The sequence below is a fragment of the Sinocyclocheilus rhinocerous genome, unplaced genomic scaffold (assembly GCF_001515625.1).
Source record: "Sinocyclocheilus rhinocerous isolate Xijiao unplaced genomic scaffold, SAMN03320098_v1.1 scaffold1333, whole genome shotgun sequence".
Lineage (NCBI taxonomy): Eukaryota > Metazoa > Chordata > Actinopteri > Cypriniformes > Cyprinidae > Sinocyclocheilus > Sinocyclocheilus rhinocerous.
Window position 1 is genome coordinate 66,432 of NW_015625783.1, and position 18,236 is coordinate 84,667.

The 18,236-nt window shown below is 35.5% G+C and overlaps 1 protein-coding gene and 1 long non-coding RNA gene across 2 annotated transcripts in view; one reads left to right on the top strand and one right to left on the bottom strand.

Moving 5' to 3' along the window:
• The first annotated feature begins 8,617 nt into the window (after positions 1 to 8,617).
• The window catches only part of LOC107706009 (protein TBRG4-like), a 20,781-nt gene continuing 11,162 nt past the window's right edge, over positions 8,618 to 18,236 (top strand). The window contains exons 1-8 of the mRNA XM_016509568.1: positions 8,618 to 8,713; positions 9,059 to 9,491; positions 9,573 to 9,754; positions 10,810 to 10,954; positions 11,092 to 11,266; positions 11,380 to 11,537; positions 11,648 to 11,758; positions 11,834 to 11,978. Coding sequence (XP_016365054.1) covers positions 9,087 to 9,491; positions 9,573 to 9,754; positions 10,810 to 10,954; positions 11,092 to 11,266; positions 11,380 to 11,537; positions 11,648 to 11,758; positions 11,834 to 11,978 — 1,321 coding nt within the window. The 5' untranslated portion in view covers positions 8,618 to 8,713; positions 9,059 to 9,086. The remainder of the gene's footprint in view (positions 8,714 to 9,058; positions 9,492 to 9,572; positions 9,755 to 10,809; positions 10,955 to 11,091; positions 11,267 to 11,379; positions 11,538 to 11,647; positions 11,759 to 11,833; positions 11,979 to 18,236) is intronic.
• LOC107706018 (uncharacterized) overlaps positions 9,708 to 18,236 on the bottom strand; it is a 20,231-nt gene continuing 11,702 nt past the window's right edge. The window contains exons 2-3 of the long non-coding RNA XR_001636124.1: positions 10,831 to 10,942; positions 9,708 to 9,785 (exon numbers count right to left, since the gene is read on the bottom strand). This is a non-coding gene — a long non-coding RNA (uncharacterized LOC107706018). The remainder of the gene's footprint in view (positions 9,786 to 10,830; positions 10,943 to 18,236) is intronic.

The window sequence follows — 18,236 nt, forward strand, 5'->3', positions numbered from 1 at the left end:
TGTACATTACTCTTTACATTGTTTACTAGTTCAATGCTCATTATTCAATGCTTTGTCCTACACATTTCCTCCTGCTGACATGAGGGAGCTCCGCAAGAACAACTCTCTGTATCTTTCAAATTAGACATTGTTGATCACAGGTCATTTCATTCTCTCATACACAAGACTGCCGACAGCCAAAAGATCACAGGAATTCGACTGCGAAAAACTCGTCTGAAAAAGTTAAGAGGGAGTGAAATCATGTGCATGACATCCACACACACAGGGAGTCTCACATTTAGAGGTCATGCTCCTCACCATGTCCCCCTGGTCCCTCTTCCTCTCAGACTTATTTTATTTCAAATAGTTAAATCCTTCACTTTTTCAAGGAATGGAGTTGAAGGTCACGTCTCTAAAGGCTTAAGCCCGTTTGAAAGAGGACGTGTATGACGTTTGTGGGTGAGGGTATGAGCGCAGACGTGTGTGTCTGAGGGAAAGAAGTCTCACACTCAGTAATCACACCTCTGTGGTGTAATCCGTGTTCTTCAAGCAGCACTACAAAACAGATTTACCAGATGTATACAACCATCCTCGTGTGTACGAATGAAAAGTTTACAAAGAGGTCATACACACTTCTAATGTCCAAAAGGTGGCATTGAGCAAGGTCACTTGTGACCGAAACATTTGCCGTTTCTGCAGGTTTTATCTAGAATTTTTTTGTGTGCGCGTTTTTCATTTTTATAGAATGCAAGTCTTTTTTGACATTTCTTACCATGTACAAAAGCTAGTCACAGTGTGGTTATGGTCATGCTAAGGTCACAAAATGGATTCCTACTCCACTTAAAGTGGATTCCGCTTTAAAAATTCTAAAGTGTTTTGGTGCTGGTCAACTGATTATGTGAAAAATCCACAATAGTGCACAGCATGTTCATCCAGAACCCATTTTCTTCAATATAAGACCATTATCGACATGGTGAAAGCTAAAAGGGTTAACGCCAACTGTAAACAGAGCAATTCACTGATTCAAAACAAGCAGATGAATCACATCATTTCCTATAACTGAAGCTGCGCTGCGAGCAACTATGTTGTCAGATATGTCTCTAAAATAAATCCAGTACATAAAACCACTGAGGTTAGTGTTTCAGTGAAGAGGGATATTATCAGAGTAACAACCTAAATTTACATCACAATAACATTTTGTGTGACTTCAGATGACTTGAAGATTGATGCACCATACCGAAGCTTTATTTGTTTGTCCTAAAAGCATTTGATTTGATACCCAAAGCTTAATTTGCACAAGAAACACATGATTATAGCTCATATTTTATATAACCTTGCTTACGAAATAACAGACTGGGGTAGAGCACAGATTGTATTCATGAGTTTGTTTCATTCCGTTCATTCATTTGAATAACTTCGAAAGTGACTTTTATTTCTGTACAACAAAATAAAATCAAAAGTTCATGAAGAATGGGACACCGTATTTTGTTAAGTGCAATTCATTTGCTTTTTCCAAAGCAAAAGTATCAAAATACACTGTTTTGAAAAGCCACAGTGCAACACAAAGCTTTGTTTCGTCATCACTAGAATAAAATGCAAGTTGTTTGGGCTATTTGTATGATATTTTTATGGTGATTTGAGTCCTTTTTGAAGCTTGAAGGCCTCAATCCCTATTCACTGTAATTAAAAAAGCGACCAGTGCGATTCTTCAAAACGTCTTCTTTTGTGTTTCCCAAAAAAACGAACTGTTTGAACTGGTGAGTAAATGATGACGAAATCTTAATTTCTCTGAGAACTAAGCCTTTAAAGAATCACTGTCTTGAACTCCTGTGGCTTGGTCAGAATCATTTCTTTGGCAACTACCATGAATACTTTCAATAATGTGAGAAAAGCAGCAGACATGGGTAAAATATGCACATGGCTCTCCGTTTTAAAAATACTGTTATTAGCAGCTTGACTGCAGCAGATAATAGCAGGACATATACATAGTGTGAACATGTTTAAACACATTTTTATAGAATGGCATAGCACAGTGCTTGGCATTCAGAGCTGATATCTTCCTGTCTGCATCCTCGCCAAACAGGTCACAAAGAGCAATGCAGTTGGAGAACAGAAAAATAAGGCTGTGATGAAAGAAAAATAAAAGATAAACAAAACCAACAAACTTTTGAGCCAACGGCGAGACACACTTCAGATGGGCTCTCAGAGCCATCATCATTTCGTAATGGAACTTGAAAACACCAGGCAGAGAAAGACGGGAACAACAGCCTTACAGTTAGAGAGGTGGTGATACAACAACAGGGAGAGTGAGTGAAAAAGATAGAGGGGGTAGAAGAAGATGAAAAGAATGGGGTCTGATTCGCTTCAGTGGAGGTGTATACATTGCTTTCACGTTACCCAAGAAAAGCAATCTGGGGGTGTGAGAGTGTGTTTGGTCACCATACCTGAAAGGACAATGCAAGACACAAAATAATACAGAGTATGTGCACACATAAGATGAAAAGCTCTTGGTACGCAGTGAAGAAAGTGACCAAAAAAAAAAAAAAAAAACACATCACCAGAAGGTACTATAAAAAATATATGTGTGTGTGTGTGAGTATGTGTGTGTGAGTATGTGCAAATTTTAGCTGGAAGCGGTTTAAAATTAATTTGTTTATTACACAGCTTTTCACTTCACAAAACATGAATTGATGGACTGGAGTCTTGTGGATTACTTGTGGATTATTGTGATGTTTTTAATCAGCGTTTTGGACTCTCATTCTGACAGCACCCATTTATTGCAGAAGATCTGCTACATTTCTCCAAATCTGTCCCAATGTAGAAACAAACAACATCTTGGATGACCTGCAGGATGAGTAATTTTTTTTTTTTTTAGCAAATTTTTCATTTTCGCCTTTCCCAAAAGAATTGTTAGCTAACTATGGTCTCAAGTTTCATTGAACTCTTTTGGTAAGGCTGGAACTTGTGACCATAGTTGCTTTTGGGAAATGTACCCCAGAGCAATACAACATTTCCCAGTGTTGTTGGACTGTATCAGCTTTTGGAATGACACTCAGCCAATCAAATGTTTATAGAAATATATGTCTTCATATTGCCACAGTTCTCAGGGAAATCAATCTACAAATTCCTTACTTAAGCCCTATTCGGATGGGATTAGTTTTACAAGGGTAGATGGGGTAACATAATTTAACCACAGGACGTCTGCTATGTTAATGGCCAATTCGCACGGGATAAAAAATCTCAGTAAAACTAAGTGGGAGGAATAACTCGATTTACGCACTGCCATCACCTCCCTGTCATCATGTGCCACACTGAACGATTTATAAATTAAATGATTGCATTCTGTTGGTAATTGTCATTTAACTAAAGCCAACAGGAGTTTTGTGCCTCTAACAAGCACTTTCAACCTTCTTTTTCATCTGAATGCTATGCGTCATCATATGTGGAAACACTTTAGGTTTCTCACAGACCTGTTCCACCACTTAGAACGCAACTATATGCTTCTTCAAGAAAAACTGTGGAAAACTACATTTAAACAGGAAATAATGGAATATTTACGCATATATCTACAGCTGCTCTATTTGCACAGGATTAGCATTACCTGAGGTAATTTTTCCAGAACTTTTTACAAAAGGTAAATGTCACTGTAATCTTTACTGACATTGTCTGTAATGATTACTGAGATGGTACATTCGGATGGGACTACAATCACTTAGTAGCTTCAGTAATAATTACTTTGCCCCACCTCTCTTTGTGAAACTGATTCTGTCCGAATATGGCTTTATAGTTGTTTTTACATGTAATGGTGGAGACACTTCACCTTTATATATGTTCTAATTAATATCACACAGCAAGGGTGTTGTTGTTCCGGATGCCACAAATTTGCTAATATTTAGTTATTTAGACTGTGTAATATTGCTTTTATACAAGTCAATAAAAGAATCAGTGGTTTTGAGCAAATCGGTTGAGTGGATGATTCAATGACTCACTCATAAAGACAGAAGACAGTTGTTTTGTTCTTTACTGAATCAGTGTTTTGAATGAATTGGTTGAATAATGACTCAGTGATTAATTCATAAAGGGAATCACTTGTTGCCACCTACTAGTGTTACAACGTAACCTGCACATCTTATAAGATAAATCTCAAAAATAAAAATAAAATAATATAAACAAATACATAATTACGACTTTTTATCTCACAATTCAGACTTTGTGAGATACAACATTGCAATTATTATTTTTTTTATTTTCTGTGACGGGCTACCATATAAACAAGCAGGGGTGTATTTCCCAAAAGCATCATTAGCTAACTATGGTCTCCAGTTCGACTGAACTCAATTGGTAATGACGAAATTTGCGACCATAGTTGCTTCTGGGAAACGCGCCCCAGAGGGATACCAAATTTCCCAGTGTTGTTGGACTGTATCAGCTTTTGGAACAACACTCGGCCAATCAATTTCACAGACCAGAACTAGCTGCTGTATAATAGTGTTCATAGAACTGTGCTTCCTTAGGCAACAATGAATTTATTAGAACTTGCTCTCCTCATATGCACAATGTTTTCATCATTAGAAGAGACATCATTTCATTTAAGACATGAGATGCATAGCCCTTTCATTATTTCATTGACGGTGTTCTTTAAGGCTTTTCACAGATTTACCCTCAGTTAAACCAGGACAACAGACTCCCTTCAGTATGAACTCAGCTCAGTCTAGTTATACAGATCCCCAAAGCCTAACCCGCTCAATTTCTGAAATATACATTTGCAATAGAAATAAAATATGATGTCTGTACTAAGAGACCTCTAAAATAAGATCCTTAGAGGGGACCAGAGCTCTCAGCTTATCACTGTTAAACTATCATGAGTGTGATTGACAGATACTTAACTTCACTTAACCCGGCCCACTAACTACCCCTCTGCTCTGTTTAAGAGACATTCAAATGCACCTCAGTTTTACAAGAAGATTGGATTGAGTTTAAAAAGGTTGGTCTCTTCAAAAGGCATAAAACATTACACAAATCGATCTCAAAGACTTATGGGAACCGTCTCAAAGCACCTTGAGGTACATATTGGAAGCGTATGCAAATTGACCCAACTTACCACGAAGCATGTCAAATTTCTGATGTGTGCATTAAAGACGGTAAAACGGGCTGCACCTCTCTGTGTCGTTAATGTAAATCACACCATTAACCAGATGACTATGTAGGCCACGGAGAGCTGATGGAATGGAGCGTAAATCACCAGATAAAGGTTCAATCAGTGACTGTAACTCTCCGTTTTTCTCTTTGGGTCTCACTTTTACTCTCTCTTTCCAAAGTGCCACTTGAAGGTAGTTAATGGAACCGCTGCCTCTAAAAGTTTATCCTTTCCATTCACCTCCGGTTGAGCTGCCTCATTACTGAAAAATGTTTCACTTGCCCTTTTCTATCTCTTAAATTCAATATAAAAAATAACAACCTTGTACGAGATTGAACCATTTCCCTTCTCCCCTGCCTGGCACATGATCTTTAAGGAGAAAATTGGCTAAATTTACTTATTTTTCACTCAAACATGGCTGTCTTTAAAGGGTTTCCAGACCTGAGCTTCCTTGAGATGCTACTAAATCCTGTCATCTAGTCTTACATTATATTTCCAAAGGACAATGTACAAAAAATTTAACAAAATCCGGAGTCATTTTCTGTTGACCATGCAACAACCAATCAAAAATTATATGATATAAATTCAATATAATATTTTATATTATTATATTATATTATCCTAAAGTGTCATAACATTTGAGCATGTCACTATCCTTTTACTACAGTGCCATTTTAAAAGACTTTCCACACTATAGTACTATACTTGAAAAAAGTCTGCACACTCCACCAAAAATCACATGCGAGATAATAGATTACTAAAGGCAACAAGGCAAACGTTTCAGTCACATGTTGACCTTTTTCAATGCCAAACACATTATACTGCAATATCCTGAAAATAATCAGTCAAACTACAAAATAAATTAAACATGCAACTACCTCCAGAAACAACATATTCTTAGTACCTCTGTCTGAATGAACAGAATATATAATTTTCTATTTTCTTCTTGGCCATTATGTTTTGCTATATCTTGACTGCTGCAGAACTCCATTATAGACACAGCTTAGGCTGACTTAGACAAAATCATCCTCTACAAAATGTTGCAAAATGTTCATTTTGTTTGCCGTTTTCATGCTATTACTGAACCCAGAATAGACCCCTATTGTGCATGTGTGCACTCCGTTCCCATTAGAGAATAATACCACTGGAGCGGTTAATGAAGGATTTGACCAATTCAATCAGTTTATATTGTTCGGTACACAAAACCTGGAGCTTTACCAATCACCAGATTTACCAATTGAGCTTACCAATCACCAGACTAGCTCAAATATAATTTCAATCAAGACAGCTTTTTGAAAAAGTAATAGATGTATGTCTATCACTATCAAAAATAATGTACAATTTTTTAGGCTGCATGCCTGACCAACTGAACAAGTGGGAAGTGAATTAAATTGATTAATGAATTAATCAATGTTGCCATCTGCTGGTCGTCTTGAGGAATAGGTTTTTCTCAAACGTCTGCAATAGTTTGCTAGATTGCAAAACTCTCCGTAAATTAATCAATATTTAGCGAATATAAACAAACATAATAGTTTGTTAATTACTTATTTCATGGCAACACAGTTTACAACTGTAATTTTAATGAGATTAAAGTTATTTTCTAGAAACTAGAACATATTAAAACCAGAGTAGGGGAGAGCGGGGCACAATGTAACACTTTTTGAATGTCTCAGTTTGTATAAATCCACATGGGGTTCAGAGTATTTTTTTTTTTTTATCCACAGTAATTTTACACTTGTCTAGTACAAATACGTCGCTTTGTTTCATAATTACAGTGTATACATTTTTCTTTATTTACCCTCAAAAAATGGAAGTGAAATGTGACAACATGCCCCGTAGGTGGGGTACATTGTAACATCTGAGGGGCACATTGTAACATGACCATATGACAGCTTAAAATGTTATCTGACCGAATGAAAAAATATACAAGACAAACTAAAATATTTTGTCAATAAAATAAAATTATTAACTTTTTCAAAGATTTTTTCAGAATTAAAAATAATCTGATTTTGGAGTTTGACAATGAACACATTGCAACCATGCTTGGGATGGCCCACATAAATGAGCAAAAATGCTTTACATTTCTTGAAATAATAACTTCTGAACATTAAACATTGACTGTCAGTCTTTATTCACCTGTTCCTCGTGGTTTCTCATTCAAATCAATTAAAATAAATAGTGTAAATTACATTGTCATAGAATGTCATAGAATAGCACATTGTAATGCAGTGTTACAACGTGCCCCATCTGCGCAACTGGATCTGCGCTACTGGAATTTAAAATTGGTCTTCTGCTAGTTAGCGTAGGATTTAAAAAAAAAAAAAAAAAATTTTAAAACACTATCTAAACCGATAAATAACAGATTGGGGATTAAAATACTAGCAGATTTGCCTCATTTAAATGAATACAAAACACTGAGATGAAAATTTTACTTAAGCCAGAAATTTACTTTTACTATGGTAAAATAAATGTTCAGCGATATCTTCAAAATATTTTTGAATTTTAGCGCACTTTTTTCTCTATATAGTGTTGAAATGTAACTAGTAAATACCATAATTTTTGTTATGCTAGCATGTGTGGAAATATTCAAACCACGTGTGTTACAACTAACCCCGCGTTACTTTGTGCCCCGCGCTCCCCGCCGTAACTGAGGTTCATATACAGTATATAGGTTCAGAAAGGTAAGTAGGCCTACGAGGCAACATACAGAGAAATCTTCTCCTTATGTGTAACACGTGTTGGCTATAATATGTTCATACACAGGCAAACTCAAGAATAACTTATGCAATTTTATATTATTTGAAATAATTAAAAGAGCAGTTTCATGTCTATCCTTGTAGCCTATTGTTTAACTGGTCGAGGTTGATATGAGATTTAGGAACTAATTAATAATAAATAATGCAATACATTTTAGAGAAAGTAATTAATAATCTACTTACCCTGTTGAAGATGTAATTAGTTAGTAATTAATTACTTTTTTAGAGTAACTTATTCAACACTGATCATTTAAAATGAATTGAAATACTAAAATAAATAAATAAATGTACTTGACTGTACATATTAAGTGTTTTAATTTCAGATGAATAAAATTGGTATTACTATTTATTTATTTATTTCAACCTGTGAATTTATGTTTTTGACTTGAAAATTGCTAAAAATGAATATAAGATTAATAAGGTAAAATTGCTTTTGCTTCTTTGGTCACCAAATTCACGCAGCAGGTATTTCCAAAGTAACTGAAAGTGTGGATATACAAGTAAAAATAAAATCCAAAATATGTTGTTAAAATTGCAGTAATACATGTACAAGGCATTTCGAAATTTACATTATCTGCAAAGGAAACTGACCCCCATTCATGCATAGTTTCTCTTTGTAACGCGTAGGCATGCGGACAAATCACGATGCGTTGTTTAAATCACGTTGCCGGTGTTCCGGTGAATTCAGTTTCCCTGTTTCCCCCTCACAGCGCCTGCGCAACTTCGCAGTGTTGCCAAGTCCGCGGTTTTCCAGCGGACTGACGCAAAACCTCCGCGACTCCTACAGATCGTTCCTCCATGTGAATGTCGTCGCCGCTGTTATAAAAGCTGATTTGACAAGGTAAGAAAGCAATATTTGCTCTACCGGTGGTGACAGCGAAGTCCAGTTCAGTTTCGCTAAAACATGTTTATTGAACTGTATCAGTGTTTACTGGGCTGCCTAAAAAGCTTGCTTATAATGTTGACAGTTTCGTAAGCTTATTGCGGCGCCTGCCCAAATCGGCAAGGTCAGAATACACTTTAACCCATGACAGACAGCCAGGTAATTTAGACATTTGACAGATCTTTATATCGTGGTTAGACTCAGTATATTCGGAGAGTGTTGAAGCCCAGTACTCTTTTTTTAATTTTTTGAAAGCAACAGTGCTAGTAAAATAATTTAATTTTTAAATGCAAAACACCACAGGAAGAATACAGGAAGTGCCCTTTTCAAAATGACCACCAGGCTGCTGTGCAGATGGACGCGATTATTTCCTCGCTGCCCTCAGGCTGCCACAGCCTCAGCCCGACTACAGACCTCCACAGTCCACCAGACAGAGCCAGTGTGCCTGATGTCCCTGTCTTGGACCCGACCTTCTGCTAGGCACCTCTGTCAGGGCAATGAACTGGCTAGGATGGAGGAGACGGTTTTTCCATATGACCAAGCGCAACTAGTCCGACTTGTTGAAAAGGCATCCACCCCAGAGGAAGTGCTTCAGTTGTGGGCAGAACATGGCGGATCTGCCAGCGATGCTGCCAGGTGTCTAGTCCAGCTGAACCTGCGGGTCATGGAGAAGGGTGGCGAAGGAATCCTGCAGGATCCGCGCTGCGAGAGCATGCTGGAGACTGTACAATCTCAGGTAACCAAGATTGAATTGAAAGTCCACTTGTCACTGATATCAAGACAGTAGAAGATTATCTTTGTTGTTGTTTTCTCACAGGTGTCCTCAGTGTGGAATGGATCTCTGGTGGGTCTTCTACGTGCTCTCACTATGTTGGGTCTCCCTTCTGATGCCCCTCTACTCCGCTCCATCCAGAATGAAGTGCTCTGGAGGATCCGGCGCCTCACATACCGTCACCTGGCCTACCTGGTGGACTGGGTAGCCTTTCAGCGAAGACGAGGGTGGGATTCACATGCTTGACAAAGCTTGATTCTAATTAATGGAATTATTACCGCATGATAATTTAAAATGTAACATTTTAGGGATGACTAAAAGTCAGTGAAATTATAAACTAGTTGATTATAGGGGTTGACTTTTTTTTTTCAGATTTTTGTATTAGCTGTACAATTTTAATATACATGCAGACAGGCTAATTAAAATGTTTTTTTTGTGTGTGATGACACCTATATTCATTGCTCTGGTGGATATGAATCTGACTAATCATACAGAACTTCCTTAATACTGACTAGTCGTTCATATATCTGACCAACTAGCTGAATTATTTTTTTTTTCATATCCCTATCATATATATTTTTTTAGAATTTATTTGATTTCTATTAAATAATTATATTAAATGATACAATTACAGTTTAAAAGTTTGGGCTCTGTAAGATATTTTTTTGCAGAAATTAACACTTATGCAGTCAGGATGCATTAAATTGATAAAACGTGTGTAAAGAATTTTATATTGAAATATTTTTTTCCCAAATAAATGCTTTTCTTTTGAACTTTCTGTTCTCTCAGAATCCTAAAAATAGGTATCATGGTTTCACAAAAGTATTGAGCAGCACAACATTTGTAATATTGATAATAGGAAATGTTTCTTGAACACCAAATCAGTAATGATTTCTGAAGGATCATGTAACACTAAAGACTGGAGCAATGATGATGATAAATTCAGTTTTGCCATCACAGGAAAAAAATAAATTTCAAAATATATGAAAACACAAAACAGTTATTTTAAAATGTAAAAAAAAAAAAATCACAATATTACTGTTTCACTGTATTTTTGATCAAATAAATGCAGTCTTCCTGAGCAGAAGAGACTTCTTAACAAAAAAAATCTTATCGACCCCAAACTTTTGAGCATTTGTATGCGTCTGCTTTGAAAGGAACTGATATGAATGAGTACCTACATCGATCTTTTTTCTTAAAAGTTTCTTAAGTTCTTGATGCTGTAGTTGGTCCAGTAAGTAGCTGGTCTGTTCTCATAATGTTGTTGTTTGTGTTGTGAAAGGTATGAAAATGAAGCGCTTACCACAGCCCTGCTGAAACAACTGGAGCTGCGCTGGACAGAGCTGTGTGACAGTCGTACCGTCAGCATTCTCATGGGCCGCGCTTCGCTTTTCACCCCCTCTCTCATGGACAAACTGGAGGACAAAGTGAGTGCACACACACAAACACCTTTAGCCAGCTAGTCAACCAAACATATTTGAACACACTTTTGAAATTGCGTTATGTTGCATTAGGCTTGTGTAACTTGACTGTCAAACACTGAACTGTATCTTATGCTTTCTAGGCTCTGGAGTTGGCAGAGAGCTTCAGCGCAGAGGATATCCGGAGAGTGGCATTTGCACTGGCCTCTCAAAACAGACGGGCCGTTCCTTTGTTACGTGCTCTCTCATACCACCTGAACCAGAAACCCTCTTTTGAACTGAAAACACCATTGCTGCTTGACATTGCATACGCTTATGGTCAGTGAGATTTTTTTTTTTTTTCCAGTTAAGCTCATTAAACAGTTTTTTTGTCTAGACTTATAAATAACTCTAAAAATGTAATTGTGTTCTCATTTTTCTCTAAATAAAAGGTAAGCTGAATTTTCATCAGACACAAGTGCTCCAGAGAATTGCGGCAGAGCTATTGCCTAGGTTATCAGAACTGAGTTCCCTCAACGTAACCCGCTGTGCCAAGTCTCTAGCCTTTCTCAAGTGGCTGCACTTGCCTCTATTTGAAGGTTTTGCTCAGGTTAGAATCATTTCTTATCAAATCCAAACCACCAAGTAAATTATACTTTCCTTGAAGGCAACCTTATATTTAGTTTGATTATTATTTTTCCCCTCTCTGTTGTTTTTCAGCACTATGTGAGTAATAGTAAAAACTACAGCACTCTGCAGGTGTGTAATCTCCTCATATCTTTCGCCAAACTCAACTTCCAACTCGGCAAAGGAGAGGAGTTTTACCAAAAGGTAACCAATAAGAGTGATATATAGATGTATATAGATATGCATGTATGTAATGTGTTTTTTTTTGTGTGGCTATAGGTACACAAAGCTTTGGAAGGTTCCTTTCAGAATTTAGAGCCTTTCCTGAAAACAGACGTGGTATGGTCGCTGTGTGTGCTGAACCAGGCCAATCCTGATTATATCTCCTCTGTTACAAAGTATGACTTCCAGAAGAAACTTGCAGGTGCGTAGGAATGAATGTGCTAAAAATATTCAGAAGAGGCTGTACTCTTCATTTTGGGACAACTACTGAATTCACATTTCTTATGTTGCACAGTGATTAATATAAGTTGCTGTTCTCATCAGAAACACATGGTGGCAGTATAGCCTCATTTTCTTTTCTTTTTTTCTATCTTTTTTTGTATTTTTTATTGTTTTTATTAACAAGATCGAAATACATGTATATGACAAACACTATACATGATATAAACAATAAACTACATGAAATAAACAAATTTCACACTAGAGGGGCTGTATACAAATACAAATTTATATAAAAATATTAAAACGTTTACAAACTTTCACCATTTTAATTGCTTTTTGTTTCATAGAAAATCGTATAGTATCAGTATAATGCTCCATTTCCTTCCTAAAAGAAAAAAAACAAGGTTTTTTGCATGAGAACTTACATTTGTGAATATGAAATTTTGCATGTAAAAAAAATAAGATTTATCATGTAAACGTGACTGTGCTTTTCTTTGCTTTCCTCCAATATACCAAATAATACATCTTTCCATAACAAAACAAAATGATTATCAATATTTTGTACAATAAAATTACATACATTTTGCCAAAATAGTTTTACGAAAGAGCAATGCCAAAACAAATGTACCACAGTTTCAGGGCACTAAAGGAGCAACTAAAATCAATATCAGATTTAAATTTTACCAAATAATATTTGGCTGGGTAAATCCTGTGTATAATTTTGAATGATACTTCCTTAACCTTGTTTGTAATTAAATATTGATTAGGTATTAACCAAACCTTTTTCCAAACAATATTGTCTGTCAGGCGATTCCAGTATGAATAAACATAAGGCAAAGACACAATGTCTCGTTGAAATAAAGCTCTTACGGAACTGTTGTGTGATTTAAGAGAAAAACAGATGTTACCTATATAAGAACTTATTATATTAGGCAGAGACCACTGTTGGATGTTACTGTTCTTGTCCGATGTCCAAATAACATACAAACTTCAGGAGAAATAGCCCCAAAAACTTTGGCATAGTCTCCTGGTGTAACAGGAATCTTATAATGTGCCAAAAACTCACCATAAGTAAAAAGAAAACCATTAAAATTAAATAACTGATCCACCAATATGATGCCTTTATCAAACCAGTGTTTTAGATAAAGCGATTTGTGTTTATATAATATCCATATTGTTCCATATATAGTACCTATGAGGTGAAAAATTGTGCTTGTGGATCAAAGACCATGATAAAAAGGCCTGACAGTGAAATTCAGCTAGTTTTCCTGGTATTTTATCAATATTATAATTGCAGCTAAGAAAAAAATTTATACCACCAAATTTTGATAGAATATGGGAGGGAATAAAACACCAAATGGAATTAGGATTTGTAACAATTTGTTTAAGCCAATTAACCTTTAAACAAAAAAATAAACATTTAAGCCACCATTTTCATATGAATTCATAATAACTGTCTTCTTTATGTAATGTATTTTATTTTTCCAAATGAAGTCAATCAATATTTTGTCAATTTCTTTACATAGTTTTTTTTATCAAGATGTAAAGCCATTGCTGCATAAATAAGTCTAGAAATACCCTCTGCCTTTGTAATTAAAACTCTACCCCTTAAAGAGAGGTCTCTTATTAGCCAATGATTTAACTTTTTTTTTGTTTTTTCAATAATAGGACTAAATTTAGCAAGCACCTTCTTTTCTGGTCTTTGGTTATCAATATTCCAAGATATCGAACCTCATTCTTTAAGGGAACACTAGTTTCGTTTTTAAGGGAATAGCTAGTTTCGAGACATTCCTTTATGGCCATTAGCTCACATTTAGTCAAATTTAAGTATACCCCAGATGCTCTTGAAAATTCGCCAATTAGATCAATTGCCACAGATATCTGATTCTCATTTTGAATAAAAAGTGTAGTGTCATCTGCTAATTGTGTAATTTTTATCTCTCTATCAACAATAGTGATACCTCTCAGTGGGCTTGATTTAATATGAGAGGAAAGAAGCTGACTTACTAACAAAAAGAGGTATGGAGATACTGGGCATCCCTGCCTAATTCCTTTAGAAATATCAAATCTAGGGGAAGTACCATTAAATAACTTTATAGAACAGTTGCCATTTTTGTAAAGAGTTTCAATTGTTGTAGAAAAAAAAGAAAAAAAATCAAATTTCTTTATAGAGTATCAAGGATAAACTGATGTTCTATAGAATCAAATGCTTTACATGCTTTACAAAATAATATAAAGCCATTATCATTAATCAGATCTGAATAATCCAAAATGTCCAAAACTAATCGTATATTATTTGTTATGTGCCGATTTTTCATGAATCCCGATTGTGATTCATCAATTACTGAATCCAAAATTGTTTTCAATCTTCTAGCTAAAATTTGGGCCAACAGTTTATAATCATTATTTAATAAACAAATAGGGCGCCAATTATCAATATACTGTCTGTCTTTATTTGGTTTGGGAAGCAATACAATTAAACCTTGTGTTAAAGTGGGTGGAAGACACTGTTTTTTGATGCTTTCAACAAAAACCTCTAAAAGAAAGGGAGCCAATTCCTTGGAGAATAATTTATAGAACTCTGATGTCAAACCATCAGTACCTGGTGATTTGGAATTTTTCAAAAGATTAATTGCATCCATCAGCTCGCAAATTGTAACAGGTCTATCACAATGTTCCTTTTCAGTTCTATTAATAGGTTTAATCTGCAACGAATTCAAAAAGGCATAGGCTGACACCTGAGAGTAACTAGATGTATACACATTTTTATAAAATTCACTACAATATTGAGAAATTACTGTATGATCATCCGTTATAACCCCATTAATATTTAATTTACTAATGGTGTTATAAACAAAATTCCGCTTTTCTAAATTAAAAAAATAATGTGAATTTTGTTCCCCTGCCTCAAGCCACTTTTTTCTGGAACGAATAAAGACACCTTCAGCTTTTTTCTTATACAAATCATCTAGTTTACTTGATAACTCAGCCATTTCTAGTTTTTCATCCTCTAAAAGAGAGTCTGGATGTCTCTGAGACAAATTTGTTATTCTTGTTATTATTCTAATTTCTTCAGCTCGTTTACTTTTGGCCATAAAGGAACCATACTTTCTCATATATTTGCCAATTTCAAACTTTAGAAGTTCCCAATTTTTCCCAAAGGCATTTTCCAGTTTAGCTTTAAACCAAAACCTACAAATCAAATCTTTAACTTTCTTTTGGACCTCATTATGCAGCAAGAGGGAATTATTAAGTTTCCAATATGAAATATTTGCATTATGGTTTTTGGAGTGCAGGTTCACATTTATATAGATGGCTTTATGATCTGTTAAAGGAGTAGGTAAAATATCTACTTCTACCCCATCTTTATCAAAACTTTCAGAAATTAACCAATAGTCTATTCTGGATAGATTAGAGCCTGACTTGTTACTCCATGTGAAGGCTATGTCATTAGGGTGTTTAACTCTCCAGATATTTTTTAGATTAAATTTATCCATAAAATTTTATAGATTAATATTTATTGAATTTGATCGACCTGGTGGCCATTTATCTGTAGCATAGTCCTGAATAATGTTAAAATCCCCTCCCATTATTATATAAGCATTTGGATATTTGTCCAACCAAACTTTAAAGGTGTTCCCTACAGCCCCCAAAAGACTATCATTCTCTGGTTTCCTGTTGTACCCATAAACATTAGCTGTAATAATAAACATATTACAATTGAGTAACAGACAAACAAAGTGACCTTCAGGATCACTTACAGACTGCACAACTTCACCATTAAATCTATTCTTAAGTGTTATTACCCCAGCTGAATGTTCAGAACCATGGGAAAACCATATTGAATTACCCCACTGAGCATTCCAAAATTTGCGATCATCATTAACCGAATGAGCTTCTTGTATATAACAGAAATCAGACCTGTGTTGTTTAGCAAATAAAAACAGTGCTTTTCTTTTAATATTATTACGCAGCCCCCTAGCGTTAAAAGAGAAAATAGATAAATTGAACAGATTAACAGAACAAATTGAAAAAATATATATATACTGTATAAAGTCAACCTCTGGATAAATATAAGAAACTAAAACTCAGGTTGAGCCGAGATCAGCACCTTTAAAAAAATATATATATTAACAAGGATAACTGATCAATAACCTTTCAATTGGAAGTTTTCCCCTTGAAAGCAAATTAGCAGCAAGAGTATAGTTTCTGTTGGCCACTTTCACTAGTAAAATGAAATGACTAACCTAAATTTCCAAGTGGACCACAACATGCTTAGGTTCCTTTTACAGTTCCACGCCGTCAATAAAACCTCGGCCTCCAACAAAGTATGCAGATTTACCCTCTTCTCGTGCCTTTTTAATCAAAGGCCATAATTTCTGCCTGGAATCTCTGTCCTCCTTCGTTAAATCTTCGGTGAAACGCAAGCCATGATCTCGAAGAAACGGGCTGTTTTTCGCAGCTTTCCACACGGCTTCCCTGTATCTCCTCACAGCGAAGCGAACGATGACAGCTCGAGGCCTTGACTCATTCACACGCTTGGATCCCAACCGGTGCGCTACATCAATCGCAGCTGACAACTGCTCTCTTTCTTGCGGTAACACTTCTTGACAAATACGAATCACCTCCTCGCGAACATTCTCCTTCACCGCTTCCGGGATGCCGTGCACTTTCATGTTCCATCTCCTGCTGTAACGCTCCATGTCTACCACATGATTCATGCAGGTCAGAGTAGATTGTTCACTTATCTCTACATGTCTTTCAATGGAGCCCAACTTTTCTTTTAAGTCCTTAATTTCAGCTGACTTACTAACAAAAAGAGGTATGGAGATACTGGGCACCCCTGCCTAATTCCTTTAGAAATATAAAATCTAGGGGAAGTACCATTAAATAACTTTATAGAACAGTTGCCATTTTTGTAAAGAGTTTCAATTGTTGTAGAAAAAAAATTACCAAAATCAAATTTCTTTATAGAGTATCAAGGATAAACTGATGTTCTATAGAATCAAATGCTTTACAAAAGTCTAAAAATAATATAAAGCCATTATCATTAATCAGATCTGAATAATCCAAAATGTCCAAAACGAATCATATATTATTTGTTATGTGACGATTTTTCATGAATCCCGATTGTGATTCATCAATTACTGAATCCAAAATTGTTTTCAATCTTCTAGCTAAAATTTGGGCCAACAGTTTATAATCATTATTTAATAAACAAATAGGGCGCCAATTATCAATATACTGTGTCTTTATTTGGTTTGGGAAGCAATACAAATAAACCTTGTGTTAAAGTGGGTGGAAGACACTGTTTTTTTGATGCTTTCAACAAAAACCTCTAAAAGAAAGGGAGCCAATTCCTTGGAGAATAATTTATAGAACTCTGATGTCAAACCATCAGTACCTGGTGATTTGGAATTTTTCAAATGATTAATTGCATCCATCAGCTCGCAAATTGTAACAGGTCTATCACAATGTTCCTTTTCAGTTCTATTAATAGGTTTAATCTGCAACGAATTCAAAAAGGCATAGGCTGACACCTGAGAGTAACTAGATGTATACAAATTTTTATAAAATTCACTACAATATTGAGAAATTACTGTATGATCATCCGTTATAACCCCATTAATATTTAATTTACTAATGGTGTTATAAACAAAATTCCGCTTTTCTAAATTAAAAAAATAATGTGAATTTTGTTCCCCTGCCTCAAGCCACTTTTTTCTGCAGATCATGAATCATCCCATCTTCATAATCATGATCAGTGTTAGCCATCACTGTTTGCTGCTTTGCTAACAGCACTTGGTCGTTTTTTTTTGCAGATTTAGGCATTTTGCTTTAACGTAATGATGTAAAAGATATGCCAAAATACTGTACAGTTTTGCTCAATGTGAAAGATCTTTCAGATGACTAATTTATCCTAATTAACTGAGTTTGATGCTGAGAGCTCGAATGTTCCATCCGTTCACAGCGCCATCTTGGCCCAGCCTCATTTTCTTGTACAGCGGGTAAAATAAGTATTGAACACGTCACCATTTTTCTCAGTAAATATATTTCTAAAGGTGCTGTTGACATGAAATTTTCTCCAGATGTCGGTAACAACCCAAGTAATCCATACAACAAAACAAATAAAACAAATAAGCAAGTTCTGTTTAATAAAATGGAATGACACAGGGGAAAAGTATTGAACACATTTACTGAATTTACTGAAAAAAGGCATGGAAAGCCAAGACACCAG